Source organism: Ailuropoda melanoleuca, chromosome 19 (assembly GCF_002007445.2).
Source record: "Ailuropoda melanoleuca isolate Jingjing chromosome 19, ASM200744v2, whole genome shotgun sequence".
NCBI classification, from domain to species: domain Eukaryota; kingdom Metazoa; phylum Chordata; class Mammalia; order Carnivora; family Ursidae; genus Ailuropoda; species Ailuropoda melanoleuca.
The window spans coordinates 30,304,146-30,319,539 of record NC_048236.1 but is presented as its reverse complement, the minus strand read 5'-3'; the positions used below and the strand labels follow the sequence as shown (position 1 = coordinate 30,319,539).

The following is a 15,394-nucleotide window of genomic DNA, read 5'->3' as shown; positions in this document are numbered from 1 at the left end:
TGGTCATATCCTGTGTATACTGTGTGTTCCTGGTGTTTTAGGTTAGCTGACTGAAGCTGTGTCTGGCATGGGCCGTGGTTCCCAGGGCACTCCATTCTGGGCCTGCCGTGTTGGGATGGCTAGAGCTGGCGTGGGTGGGGGCTGGGTCAGTCCCGGGTCTCTTCATGTAGAGGACACCCTGGCAGAACAGCTGAAGCTTAGTGGGTGCAAATTAAAACTTAAAAAATACCACCTTATAGAAAATATTTTTTCATATATACTCTCCTCCTCCTCTCTGTATTATTTGAAAGTAGATCTTGAATATCTTGTTTTATTCATAAATATTTCATCTTGTATCTAAAACATAGACTTTAAAAACACAATGCCATTAACTGATACCAAGAATAACATCTAAAAAATTAACAACTTTTTAGTGTTTTCAAATATCTAGTTAGTGGTCCCAATTGTTCTTTGAGCTACTGAAAGACCTTAAGCCATCCCTAGGGNAATTTGTTTTCAAATATCTAGTTAGTGGTCCCAATTGTTCTTTGAGCTACTGAAAGACCTTAAGCCATCCCTAGGGACCAGAAGGGTCTACATATGTAACAGTACTGAGAAAATCAGGGGCCTTCAAATAAAATGCATATGAGAAAAAAATTATACAATTAAAAAAAAAGCTGATGGACTGGAAAGAAAAGATGTGGTGGGAGGTGTGTGCTTAGCACTTAATGCTTTGGCTGTGCCCATTTTCCACTAGGGGATCCTTGAGTTGGGGGATGTTTCCTAGAGCTTCACGGATGATCTCTTGTCAGAATCCTGGGCAGGATTTCCTGCTCTAGCAGGAAATAGTATTCCCTCAGTTCTCTTTGCTTCCTTCCCTTTCCTTTCCCTCCCCTTAGTCACTGTGGTCTCTCCTCAGAGAGACTGAGTCCCTCCAACTGCCGCACATGTGGCTGGACAGATCCCCACTAACACCTTTACCCTCCACCTCTTCTGCCACCTGTACCATCACCCCTGGCTCCACAGCCTTCTCTGAGTCCAGTCCACCCACTTGCAGGTGCAGAGATGGATGGTTCGCTCAGGTGTCCTGGTGTGCGTGCAGAAGTGCTTTTGTTTAATTATGGATGTTTGCTTTACAGATCTGATTAGTTGTAAACTGAAAGGTGGGGAAAAAAGGAATGACTCATGCCACCATGATGTTGATGTCACCTAAAAGAAAATATTTTAACCTAAACTTTTTCACAGACTTTATGGAAAACATTTGAAGACCATGGAAAGGACTATTATTTTTATCTCGAAATGTTTTACAGGGTAATCTCTGCACCTTGAATAGTGCTGTATAGTTTTATGCAGCTGTCTTGTTATATATTTGCCTGAACTGTGATTCCCAAAGCCAGTGTTTCTCATCACATCCTTTGGCTGAATTTGCAACCAACCTAAATGACTATTCATGTATGCTTTAGGCAAATGCTTAAGAATTTATTTACAGGGGCGCCTGGGTGGCGCAGTCCTTAAGCATCTGCCTTCGGCTCAGGGCGTGGTCCCGGTGTTCCGGGGTCAAGCCCCACATCAGGCTCCGCCACTAGGAGCCTGCTCCTTCCTCTCCCACTTCCCCTGCTTGTGTTCCCTCTCTCGCTGGCTGTCTCTCTCTAATAAATAAATAAATAAATCTTTTAAAAAAAAGAATTTATTTACAAAACACTGTGAAAAGCAAAATAAGGAATATTAGGCTAAGTACCTTACTAAATTGTTGGTAGATTTGTTTTCCAGTTTATTTTATGTTCATGAACACTAAGCCCAGCCTGATTTGTAGGTCTTGTATGATACTACTAAAAACATTTCAATGCTAAGTGCAATGTTTTACTCTTCAGTTATTTTCAAGTACTATTTTTTTATATGTTTATATACACATCATAGGAACTATCCAAAAACCTTGAGCTGAGTACTAACAGCTTCCAACGGCAGTTGCTTGCTGAAAGGAAAAGGGCATATGAAGCTCATGATGAAAATAAAGTCCTTCAAAAGGAGCTGCAACAACTGTATCACAAATTAAAAGTATGTATTTATTTAATGGATAATATATATATAAAATATATTGAACACTCAGCATTTTAAAGCACTCATATTAGTAAGTTGGGACAATACAATTTACAAAATTCTATTCTCTTTGGTACTTTTATAGAAATTTTTTAAAACATAATCACGATGACAAATGCCCAAAGTACAACACTGAATCCTAATAGAATTGATATAACTGAAACAAGTTATGAAATCCTGAAAGGAATTATGGGACCTAGAGTTTTTCTCTGTTGCGTGGTTGACGGTTATCTTAGGATTATTTTAAAAGTTGTTTCAAATAATGCCCTTCATTTTCACAGTGTTGAGAGGGAGCATTCACATTATTTAATTTTGTTAAAGGTGTTCTTAATTCCATCCAGAGGTCGTTGCTGGGTGGAAATTTTGTGCAAAATTGAATGTTCATGCATTATCTTACATAGAATGTCCATTTTGTTAATCAAATTCTCAGAAAGAACCATAGCCTCAAAATGACAAAGAACACTGTGTTTTCAAAAAGTCCGATTTTTAACTTGTCAATAACTCAAAAGCCATGTTTAAAAGATGCTAATGAAATTATTTTGGTCTCTGTTGCCAAGCTTGAAAGACAGTTAAGACACTACTAGCTCTATTTGGTAAGAATGGGTAGAAAATGAATTTTGTCTTATTTACTCTAATTTTTTTGTTTGCCAGTACATATTGCATATTTTAGGGAGAATCGTTGCCCAAACCTAGATGTTCTGGAGACATTCCTTTCTATAGTTCAGTAGTTAGGAAGGGAAACTGAACTAAGTATAGTACATTCCAGTTTGGTAAGGAAAATACTGGTTGACAAGGTGAGAATTTTTGTTTTATTTTAAACTGATACTCTGCATCCTTAATTGTATTGGGTTTCTTTTCAGGAAAAGGAGAGAGAACTGGATATAAAAAACATATATTCTAATCGTCTGCCAAAGTCTTCTCCAAAGAAAGAAAAAGAACTTAGATCAAGAAAAAATGGTATAGTAGCTATTATTATTGAAAAACATTGTAGCTGTCACTTATTAATAATAAAATCAAATAATTCTAAAGTAGAGGAAGGGGAAAGAACTTCATTGAAGTAAATTTAAATTTCCTTATAGTTAATTTTCAGAAATCCTGTCAACTTTCTCAGTTTTTCCTAAGGTTTAAATTTTTTCTTATAATTTATTTTTGAAACTTTTATGAAAATAAGAAGACTCCAAACTGGTGCTTGGTTATATTTTAATGAACCTTTATTTATGTATCATTTGGCTTTAACAGTTACATGTTTTACTAATCTTATTTCATCTATTTTTTTTTTTAGTGTATTTTAAGTAAATCCCAGGTGTCATTTCATTTCACTCATAAATACTTTGGTGTTATTATGCATATTTTTACTTTTTTTTTAAAACAAAAGTATAAATTTTCCTCTTCTGAATTGCAGAAAGTTAAAAACAAACTTTGTAAAAGCTTAGTAGGGTTTACCTGTCTAAATTGTCCTCAGATGACATAATTGCCAGTAAATCCTAGAAACAAAAATACTGAGTTGTCATAGAGCTGAGCAAAACATGCATTATCTCATGTAGATGGTGAACATATACCAGTTAAATTCCATATATCTTAGCACTGTTCAGTATGATTAGAAAAATTGTTGTGTAATTTTCATGGTAGCTGCATGCCAGAGTGATTTTACAGACCAGTGTACAAAGGGAGTACAAACCTGTGATGACTTCGAGCTAGAAGAATTTCCTGTAGCACCACAAACAGTTATGTGTTTTGAAAACAGATGGGAAGAACCTGAACGTCTTACTTTGGTGAGTCGAGCAACATGATTAGGTACAAAATTCTAGGTTTGAAGTTATTCCTAAAAACACAATATCAAACATTTTAAAAACAATGAAGCTAGTACTGTATCTATAAATATGCAAGTAGCCTTCTAAAGGGAATGTTTATTAAATTCCTTTAGATTGACTCCTAGTTTTCATTGGATCTCCCAGATCCTTCAGGAAGGTTAGTTGTACCTTCTGGGTTGAAAAGAGAGGTTTTCCTTTCCTTTTTTTTTTTTTTTTTTTTTTTTTGGGGGAGAGAGAGAGAATCTTAAGCAGGCTCCACACTCAGTGCAGAGTCCAAAGCAGGGCTCGATCTCTCGATCCTGAATTCATGACCTGTGCTGAAATCAAGAATCAGATGCTTAACTGACTGAAGCCACCCAGGTGCCCCAGAGATAGGTTTCTTACCTTTTATGTACCCAGATAATCTCTAAAACCCTCCTTGCTTTTATACATAATAGCAGATTTTACTAGTTTTCGAATAATTTTTTAGGATTTGTCTACATATTTTTTTGGCCTTCTATTATGTGAGAATTTTACAGATTAGCTGAATGTTGAGCAAAGTATTGCAGTGAAATCTGACTTTAGACCATTCAAATCAGAGTGAAATTCAGGGGAGTTGGTATTGGGCCTTCGTTTAAAAGGACTTATAAATAGAATACCAGAATGTTCTTTTCTCTAAGAGGGTTCTATATTTTGTATTTATAGTTTAAATTCCAAAGAAAACAATATACCAGGGATCCAGCACATTTCGTATATTCCTGTGTTTTTGTGCCTTATTGGTTTCCCAGTGACCCTGAGATTTTTTCTTGTGGTATAAAACAGAAAGGATGGTCTGATTTGGTTCCTGGGTAGCCATGTTTGCTAAGTGTCTTTCTTCCTACATTTTCACTATCATTGAAACTAAATCATGTTGTCTTTTTGAAAAGGGTAAAGTGTGGAATAGCAAAGTCATTCTTAACTTTAAAAAAAATGGTCTTTGTAAAATTCAGCATGAGGAGCAGCAACCTGATAGAGTGACACGAGTATAGCCTTGGAGTTAGCACTGCCTTTTTAATTAAATTCTGGTTCTAACATTTTAGTTGTGTGACTTCCTGGAGCCTGAATTTCCTAATCTGTAAAACGAGGATGGGCTACCCATCAGGTTGTGGTAATAACTAATCACAAAGTTTATAAAGCTCTTAAGACTGATCCTGCCGCTTTAATGGGTCTCAGGGAAGGGGAGCATTGTTAAAGTGCAAGCTCATTTGCTGTTGAAAAGAGACCCAGAATACAGTGGCTCAAGTAGGATACCAGTTTTCTTTCTTTTCTAATAGATTGAAGGTCGGTGGGTAGTCCATTATGGGTAGACAGCTTTGTTCCTTGGCCGTCATCCTCTGTCTTACTGTTCTTCCATCTTAAAGAGTGTTGTCTTCCTCTCTATGGTTGGAACTGGCTCACCACTTTTGTGAGGAGGAGGAACAAGGAAGTGGAGGCTAGGCACCTTTTATTTTTTATAAATGTGATTAGAAGCTGCATACATACCTTCACTCAAATCCCTTTGGTCCTGTTTAAGTGCAAGGGAGACTAGCAAATGTAGTCTCCAGTTGAGCAGCCTTATACCCTGCTAAAACCCAAGGGATTCTGTAAAAAAAAGGAAGAAGAGGAAAATTAATACTAGGGGACAATCCTCTGCTGTACTAATAGGATTTTACTTTTATTCAGAAAAATTTCACATGCAAAAGGGACCATAAAAAAAAAACCAAGTAATTTTAAGTTTACATTTTTATTTGATTTAAATATTATAAAATTTACTGGAGGCTTTGGACATAGTAAGTATAAACTCGAAAGATTCAATGTGGTTGTTACTGCCTGTATTATAGTTCAGCAGCACCTTCTCACATGGCCTCCATCGTTGGCTAACCTTTCCTGGTTAACTGAATTATCACATTTTGTTGTGAAACATACAAAGCAAGGATACTTCTGAAATATGTCTCTTCAGAATTTTATGTAGGGTTTTGGCTTTAATTCCATGATATTGGTTCTGATATATATTATACTTTCTAAAAAAAAAATTAACTAAGGTAAATAATCTTGTGCGCTTTTAAAGCATCTTTTAAAGGGTGCTAACTTGTGACTTCCTGCTTTATTAAATTACAATTTGCTTTAATTTCTAACTTAGTTAGTGTCATACTTAATGAGAGATGACTCTATGATATTTAAATAGGTTTTTTCCCCATTTGACATGTGAACTTGCATTTTTAAAAAAATACGTAATAGGACCTGGAATTGCAAGAGAGAGGTAAACATGAAGAAGCAGAGATTCTATATCCAATCGTGAAAAGAGAAGAAAAATTTGTTAAAGATCAAGGACTCCATGTTGTAAATCAGGAGGTTGAGAAGCTGGAGGATGGTAAGAAAGAATCTGTTTAATCAAGTGATGAATTAGCATCCTTTGGGAAAGAAAGGGTTCGCATCCCCTGATATTTTCCAGCTGAACGGTGAATTGGTTATACAGAATAAGAAAAGGCTGATACAGTGGTAGGGGATGGTCTATTAGGAAATCACAAACATTTGAATAAATTTACTAAGGAAAGAAAAGCATAACTGTTAAGTTGTTTGGGGTTAGGAAATAAGGACAAGTTACCTTCAGAAAAGTCAGATGAAGTAGAATTCAGATAAAAGGAAATTTTTCAGTTAACTCGTCAAACTTTAGTTAACATACACATAAGGACAATATACTGTATTAGCTTGACCTTGAGACTCTAGTCTGTAGACTAGCCCAAACATTAAAATCAATGAATTGTGAGATCCTGAATATATTCCTGTAAGTTTTCTTTCATTTTAGTATGAAAGTAAATCTTTAACATGTTCAGCCAATAGTGTGGAAGTTTAGTGAACCAACTCACATCGTTTCAGTATCTGAAACTGAAGTTCAGGGATAAATTCATTTCCAGCTGGATAAAATGTCTTAAAGGTATGGGCAAGAGGGATCCCTGACTCTCACCCTCTGCATATATTTCATTAGCTTTATAGAAGTTTCTTGCAGAGAAATCCTTTTTTCCCTTTAAAGTTAATGGAATATAAAATTATGACCTAATTGTTGCTTAAATTAGTGAGTGTGTATTTGTGTGTGTGTATTTAAAACAAGGTAACAGTTGAAATAGAAGATATATTTATATTACTGTTGGCTAAAGCACAAAGGGAGGTGCTTTCACATTATTAAAACACAGAATAGAAAGGTATTATGTATTGTATCTAGGTACCAGGAAAAGTAATAAAATAACAAAACACTGGCCCCTTCTTTTCATCTTTATGGATTTTTTTTTCCTGGAGTTTATATGGAATAATGATCTCAAATATCAGTGAGAATGTATGCCATTTACTAAAGTTACTAAAGTTACTTAGAGTAAGTTGTGTATCTCATGCCCATACCTCAAAATATTTGCATGTATATTTTTCCAAAATAATTTTCTTACACCATTCAGGTATAGTTTTCAACTTCAGAAAATTTAACTTTGATACAACACATTTCTCTAATCTGCTGTCCATATTACAGCTTTATTAGTTGGCATAGTATTGTCCTTTATAGCATTTTCTTCTCTCCAGGATATGACGAATTGCATTTAGTTCTGTCTCTTTAAATATTTTGTGAGGTTAACATTTTTGATGAATGAAGACCCATTTTTTAAAAATAGAATGTTCCTCATTTGAGGTTTATCTGAAGTGTTCTCTTAATTAGAGTCAACTTAATGTATCTTTAGTCAGAATACCAAATAAGTATGTTGTGTCCTTCTCAGGGTATGACATCCAGAGGTTCAATTTAAGTTTATTTTAAACTCCATCCATCCATCACCCTCCATTCAGTGTACAGCACTATATTAGGTATAAAAAATAGAGAACCTTCTTCCTTACCTCTACACTGAAGCACAAAATTTTTTCTCTAAATGTGAATTTTAAGTGTAACACACAGTATATTCTTTCTGAATTCCAGAATATCAAGTGTAGCAGTGAAATTTATGGTGTTCATTCTCCCTGTACTGATAACTAAATTAGATAGACTGTTTTGTAAAAGATGTGAATTGAGTTTTCCTACTTAAAAATATTGATTGCTATAAAATCCCATTTTTAAAATTTCGTTTCATACAGTGTGGGAAAGAGAAGAACTTGCCAAAAAGCAAAAAGACAAGATATTTTTGCTGGAGAGAGAAGAAAAGCCTGCATTGGAAACTGGAAGATACCAAATGGAACTGTACCAAATTCAAAATATTGACAAAGTGGAAGAAGAGGAAGAAGAAAGGCTGAAGAGAGAAATGCTACTTGCTAAACTGAATGAAATCAACAGAGAACTCCAAGATTCTCGGAATATAAAATGCCCTCCTCTGCCTTTGCTACCTGATTTGGAATCAAAACTGCATTCCCCAGAGAGAAGCCCCAAGACATACATGTTCTCTGAATCCTCAGAGAGAGTATTTAATGGGTATCATCTACAAGACATCAGCCTTTTCACTACAAAAGGAGATGGTCAGAATCCAGGAAATATTAGAAGCCCAGCCTCCCCAAATGAGCTTGCATTTGGCAGCTATGTGCCTTCATTTGCGAAAACATCAGGGAAGGCAAATCCTTTTAGCCAAAAGAGTGGCCTTTTGGATGTCCAAAGAAACAGTATAGAGGAGCTTGGTAAAGACAGTGTAGATTTAATCACAAGAAGAGAGAAAAAAGCTAATCTGATGGAGCAGCTGTTTGGTGCCAGTGGCAGCAGCACCGTTTCCTCTAAAAGCAGTGACCCAAATTCTCTGGCTGCCGGCAAAGGGGACTTGGGCCCTCTAAATTTTCTCCCTGGGGAGAAGAGCAGCAGGGATAGAGAGCATGATGAAGATGATGACTTTTTCCTCAGCGAAGGAAGAAGTCTTAATCCAAATAGACACCGATTAAAACATGCGAACAGTAAGCCAGCGGTCAAAGCAGTGGAATCTGTAGAAGATGAGATTGAAGAAGTAGCCCTGAGATGACTGCCTGCAGTATACATTTTTCCCGTTGTAAATATTAAAGTATTTTAATACAATATTTATTATAAACCTTTAGAATTTTTAATATTAAAAAGTCCGTATTAAGGAATGATTTTTAGTAGACAAATACAGTGTAAATGAAAAGACGTAGATAATATCGCACCACATAGCTAGTTTGCCAAGAATGAAGGAGACTTGAATGAAACCAAAAATAGATGTGTATCTTACTTGCTTTGGCCTTTTATTTACAAATAGGTTTTACCTCTTAATCAGCTCTAAAGGAAGTTTTACTCCATTGGAGTTCATATTTATTTCCTATTTTTATCCGTTTATTTATTTACTCATTTTTGGTCATGTCCTCACTGAGCTAAATATAGTCTTGTTGAGTGGAGATTAAAGGTGGGAAGCTCTGCGTTGGGAAGCGCAGCTCCCAGATGGTGGAGAACTGGTGCTCCTTAGGAGCCTAGTCTTCTGTGCACAGGACAGGGCTCCTTTCTTACGTAGCATAGCTGAGCTACTCTGAAGTGCAAGCAGTGACAACATAGGGATTTCCCACTTAAGAGGTGCATTAAATCGCTTACCGACAACTGTGCTGACGTATTAGGTTGAATTCAGAAGACATTTGTCTGTTTGCATGGATAATTCCCCTGTCATGGGTCCTGGAGGCTTGGGTACACTGTAATCAGTAATTTTTTCCCTCCTTCTCCTATACTCTGTATTTCAGTGACTGGGTATGAGATTTCATATGCAAATACATGAAATTTCTTTAATTTCTTCCTGATATAGATTTTTCAACTCAATTATGTTTCCAGAGTAATCTAACTTGGAAATTTTAATATATACTTTTAAGGTTGAACTTACTGTCAAAACCAGTGATAATGATAGTGTAATACTGTTGGGCTTATAGGACTAATTTTAAAGCAACCTTTGGTTAAAAATGTTTTAGAGATGGGGCTTCTGCCTGGTGTTGGTCTCCTGTTGGTAGCTTACTTCAGCTACAAAGGAGTTGATGACCTTGGATTGTGTGGAGTATGACTGGTCTTTACGAAGTGGTAATATGCCACCAACCAAGGAGAAAACACTGTTAAAATGAAGAGTGGTGGAAACTGTGTGTCAGGGAAAGCATTTAAAAATGTAGATTGACATTTATTCTAAAGTGAGTCTCTCCCCTGTCCCCCGAATTTAGCATATATACTGATGAGGGGACCCGAGTTACTGTTTTATCTTGAGTTCTTATGAATGCTTATTATTGAATGTAATTTCATAACTATTTGGCAAGACTTACCTGGGTAGGTCTCTAATGAAAAGATATGCTATCTATCATCTTCTTAATTGCGTTACTGTCATTTATTGGGAACCGAATCTCCCAAAAGTGCTAAACTACATTAAAAAGTTGTTTTAGCAAAGAGATTTTTATGTCTGATGTAAATAAGCTTTTAGTATGTTGCAAATCATTCTAATATATGTAGACCACAGTACTGTAATGCAGTTCTTGATAAAAATATTATGTAATGTTAATTTTGTTCATAGCTGCTAATTTTTCTGCCAAAAGTATTCTACTTTTTAGGTTGTTTTAAGAGGCTTTTTAAAAGCCTTTTAGTAAAGTTTTATATTCAGGTCATTTAATTACTCTCTTGCTTTTTTTCTACATAATGTTTTCTAGTCTCTTTCACTAGATATAAAACAATTATTAAAATTAAACCTAAAATTAAGTTATAGACTTAGAAGCATTATGGTGTTAGGCATTAAAATTGAGTTTAAAATGTACCGAACAGGTTTTTCTCTATGAATAAACCTCACAGAGTAAATCATTTTTTTTCCCTAAATGTCAAGTTAAATTTGTTAATTGTACTCAGAACTCGTAACTAATAAAAACTAAAAACACACTATGGCTCTTTGTTTGAATGATAATTGAGGTTATTTAGGAAATTCGTGGTAGAAACAGGACCTACATAGTTAATTTTTACTTCATTCTCTTTTTTTCCTGTCCAGTACTTTTAATTGAAGTAGATAAATTTGCCCTAAATCAGGTTAGACAGTATGCTAGGCTTATCAGATAATTACAGTTTTAATTAATCCTTTCACCCTTAATAGCTATCCTAATGGCATATATTGCTCATAACATAAAAGAGGTGGGGGTAAGGAGAATTAAATTGAATCATAAAATAAACTTATTTAATGGCTGATTCACTGTTTTTCTGATCCTCCTCTCCATCTCCTGTCAGACATACTCACCTTCTGGGATCCCTGGTTGGGTGTTAGTTGGATACGGCATGCAGATCTGCCTGATGAAAAAGGGAAGGGAAATGTGTGTTACAGTGACAATGTGGGGTTTTTAGGATTAAAAAAGGAACTGTAAATTGTCAAGAAAAGATCTGCCTTTAAAAAGCTTTTTCCTTTCTACACAACAAATGCCCCTTTCACATTAAAGTTGCCTTTTATATAATTTGAAAGTGCTTTTTAGTAAAGAGCATATAGTCATGTATTAACTGGATGCCCTGCATGTAGTCAGTGCCAGGAGAGTAAGATAGACCCTGCCCCTTGCCCTCACAGTGAATGCAGAGCACAGTAAGCCAGACTGCACACATTTCCATCCCTGCCCTCCCACCCACTCTCTCAATGTCCTTGAGTTTGCCAAGCTGTTACTGCTCTTGTTTAATACTTTTTAAGGCGGTTATGAGGGCTGAATGAAATACTTAAGTTAATGCTTGGCAGGGTGCCTGGCACATTATAAGTGGTCAGTAAACGTTAGCTGTTCTCATAGCTGATTGAGATTCTTTTAGGGTGTAAATGAAAAATAGACCATAGGTATGTACATATATTGACTCAACACGTTGCACAAGATAACAAGCAAAAAAACCCCTCCAAATTATCATAAAACATCTATACTAAATATACTGTGTCCCTTAGGTCTGCACTTAGAACTTTCTTTGCTTTACTCAGCATTAACTGTAGTAAGCCTCGCAGCAAAAATAAAATATAAAAAACACAGGACTTTATGATTGCATAGTGTGATAATTTGTACCCCAGCTCTCTTACAATGTGTGTATCCTTGGATAAGCTACAAAATCTCTCTGCACCTCCTTCTCCCCCTCTGTTAGATGGGGCTAATGATAGTACCTACCTCATGGTGATTGCATATATTAAATGCGTTGATACGTGAAAAACAAGTGTAAAGGCTCAGATAATTGCTGTGGATGTTTTGGAAAGGTAATGGAGAAGCAGGGAAGAGGAGTGATATTTGTTGAATGCCGGGCCTGGTAGTTGGTGTTTTTATGCACGTGCTTTAGCTCCTCATAAAATTTTTTCTGAGGTAGATGCTGTTACCCCCATTTTACGGTTGGGGCTAGTAGACTGTAATATGAAAGTGAGGGGTACAGGTAATCCAGACTGCATTCAGTAGTCTCAATTTAAGAAGTCCAAAGGAATAAAACGTTTTAGAAAAGAATTTTGCATTAGTACTCTTTAAGTGGTAAGTGACAGAAACCCAAGTCAAACCATCTTAAACAAAATGAGGAAATTATTTTTGGCTTGAATATGGAAAGCTCAGGAAAGTGTGGTTTGATCTGGAGGTTCAAGTAATAGTGCTTACTCTGCCGACCTTTTCGCTTGGCTCCCTTCAGCTGGCGCCCACTTCCAGAAGAAAAGCTTTCCTATAGCTCTGGCAAAAGTCTGGTTGGCTAGTTTATGTTATATGCCCACCTACAGGGTGGGTGGCATTGTATAGAGGGATGAAACTCTACTATCCCTTTTCACGGAATAATCACAATTTCTAAAGCTAGTGGAGGCATTTTTCCCTGGTGAAGAAATTTTAGACATAAAAAATCCATTTACTTCATAGTTACTGTGGGTTTTGGTTCTAGAACACCACAATGAGGTGAGTCGATTTTTTGTTTTGTTTTGTTTTTCAGTGCATATAAAAGTTAGGTTTACACTATAGTCTATTAAGTGTGCAATGGCATTATGCCTAAGAGCAACATGCATACCTGAATTTAAAAATACTGCTAAGGGGCGCCTGGGTGGCTCAGTCAGTTAAGCGTCTGCCCTCTGCTCAGGTCCTGATCCCAGAGTCCTGTGATTGAATTCCACATCAGGCTCGCTGCTCAGCAGGGAGCATGCTTCTCCCTTTCCCTCTGCCTGCTGGCTCGCTCTGTCAAATAAATAAAATCTTTTAAATAAAATATTGCTTAAAAAATGCTCACCATCGTCTTGAGCTTCCAGCAAGTTGTAATTTTTTGCTGGTGGAGGTCTTGCCTCAGTGTTGATGGCTGCTGACTGATCAGGGTGATCGCTGCTGAGGTGGGGGTGGTTGCAGCAATTTCTTAAAATAATACAATGAAGTTTGCCAAATCGCTTAACCCTTCCTTTCACGAATGGTTTCTCTGTAGCACGTGATGCTGTTTGACAGCATTTTACACACACACCTTTTGAAATTAGAGGCAATCTTTTCAAACTCTGCCACTGCTTTATCAAGTATGTGTGATCTTCTAAATGCTTTGTTGTCATTTCAACAATCTTCACAGTATCTTCAGAAGTAGATTTCCATCCCAAGAAAACACTCCCTTTGCTTACCCATAAGCAGCAGCTCCTCATCCATTCAAGTTTGAATCACAGGATTGCAGTAATGCAGTCACATCTTCAGGCTCCACTCCTAGTTCTCTTGCTATTTCCACCACATCTTCACACTTCTTCCACTGAAGTCTTGAACCCCTCAAAGTCATCTGTGAGGGTTGGAATCAACTTCTTCCAAACTCCTGTTCATGTTGATATTTTGAACTCTTCCCATGAGTCCCAAATGTTCTTAATGGCGTCTAGAATGGTGAATCTTTTCCAGAAGATTTTCGATTTACTTTGCCCAGATTCGTTAGAGGAATCATTACCTGTGGCAGCTACAATCTTACAAAATGTATTTCCTAAACAGGATTTGAGTGTCAAAATGACTCCTTGATCCATGGCTACAGAATGGATGCTGTGTTAGCAGGCATGAAAACAACATGAAGCTCACTGTACATCATCAGGGTTCCTGGGTGACCTAATGTGTTGTCAATGAGAAGTAATAATTTGAAAGGAATCTTTTCTGAGCACTAGATCTCAACAGTGGGCTTGAAATATTCAGTAAACCATGTTGTAAACAGATGTGCTGTCACCAGGCTTTGTTGCTCCATTTATAGAGCACAGGCAGAGTAGATTTAGCATAATGCTTAAGGACCCCAGGATTTTCAGAATGGTAAATGAGCATTGGCTTCAACATCAAGTCACCAGTTTCATTGGCCTCTAACAAGAGTCGGCCTGTTCTTTGAAGCTTTGAAGACAGACGCTGACTTCTTTCTAGCTATGAATGTTCTAGATGGCGTCTTCCAATATAAGGCTGTTTCATTTACACTGAAAATCTGTGTAGTGTAGCCTCCATTAACGATCTCAGCTAGCTCTCCCGGATAACTTGCTGTAACTCCCGCATCAGCACTTGCTGCTTCACCTTGCATTTTTATGTTATGGAGATGGCTTCTGTCCTTAAACTTCACGAACCAACATCTGCTAGCTTCAGACTTTTCTTCTGCAGCTTTATCGCTGCTCTCAGCCTTCATAGAACTGAAGAGAGTTAGGGCCCTGCTTTGGATTAGGCTTTGGCTGAAGGGAATGTTACGGCTGGTTTGATTTTTCTATCCAGACCACTAAAATCTTCCCAATATCAGCAGTAAGGCTGTTTCACTTTCTTATTATTCATGTGTTCAGTGCAGTCGAATTTTTAATTTCCTTCAAGAACTTTTCCTTCGCATTCACAGCTTGGCTGTTTGGCACAAGAAGCCTGGCTTTTGGTCTATGTCAGCTTTCAACATGCCTTCCTCACTAAGCATAATTATTTCTAGCTTTTGATTTAATGTGAGAGACATGTTTCCTTTCACTTGAACACTTAGAGACTATTGTAGGACTATTAATTGGCCTAATTTCGATACTTTTGTGTCTTAAGGAATAAGGACGCCCAAGGGGAGGGACAAAGGCAGGAAATGACCAGTCATTGGAGCAGTCAGAACACGCAACAGTTATCGATTAAATTTGCCATCTTGTATGGGAGCAGTTGGTGTCCCAAAACAATTACAATAGTAACATCAAAGATCACTGGTTAGATATTTTTGTATGGTGGCAGATGGTAGCTACACTTGCTGGGAGCACAGCATAACATACAGACTTTTTGAATCACTATGTTGTACACTTGAAATTTATGTAACATCATGTGCCAGCTATACTTCGATAAAAAAAAATCACTGATTAAAGATGACCATACAAATAAAATGAAAAAGGTCAAAATATTAACAAGAATCATTAAAATGTGACACAGAAGTGAAGTGAGCAAATACTGTTGGAAAAAATGACACCAACTTGTTCAATGCAGGGTTTCAACAAACCTTCAAATGATAAAAAATGCAATTATTTTTTTTTAAATGTAATATTTGTGAAGTGCAATAAAATGAGGTATGCTTGTATTTTCCAATTAAAAATGTTTAAATTAATGGCTCTTAGGAAAAAACATTGAAAGGCACTTAA

At 36.6% G+C, this 15,394-nt stretch overlaps 1 protein-coding gene across 3 annotated transcripts in view; it reads left to right on the top strand.

The window, feature by feature from the left end:
* Window positions 1-10,740, top strand: part of LCA5 (lebercilin LCA5) — a 49,524-nt gene extending 38,784 nt beyond the window's left edge. For all 3 annotated transcript variants that reach the window (XM_034648058.1, XM_034648056.1, XM_034648057.1), the window contains exons 4-8: window positions 1,897-2,034; window positions 2,937-3,033; window positions 3,706-3,848; window positions 6,123-6,255; window positions 7,992-10,740. In XM_034648058.1, the coding sequence (XP_034503949.1) occupies window positions 1,897-2,034; window positions 2,937-3,033; window positions 3,706-3,848; window positions 6,123-6,255; window positions 7,992-8,854 (1,374 nt within the window). In that variant the 3' untranslated portion in view covers window positions 8,855-10,740. The remainder of the gene's footprint in view (window positions 1-1,896; window positions 2,035-2,936; window positions 3,034-3,705; window positions 3,849-6,122; window positions 6,256-7,991) is intronic.
* Window positions 10,741-15,394: the final 4,654 nt, after the last annotated feature.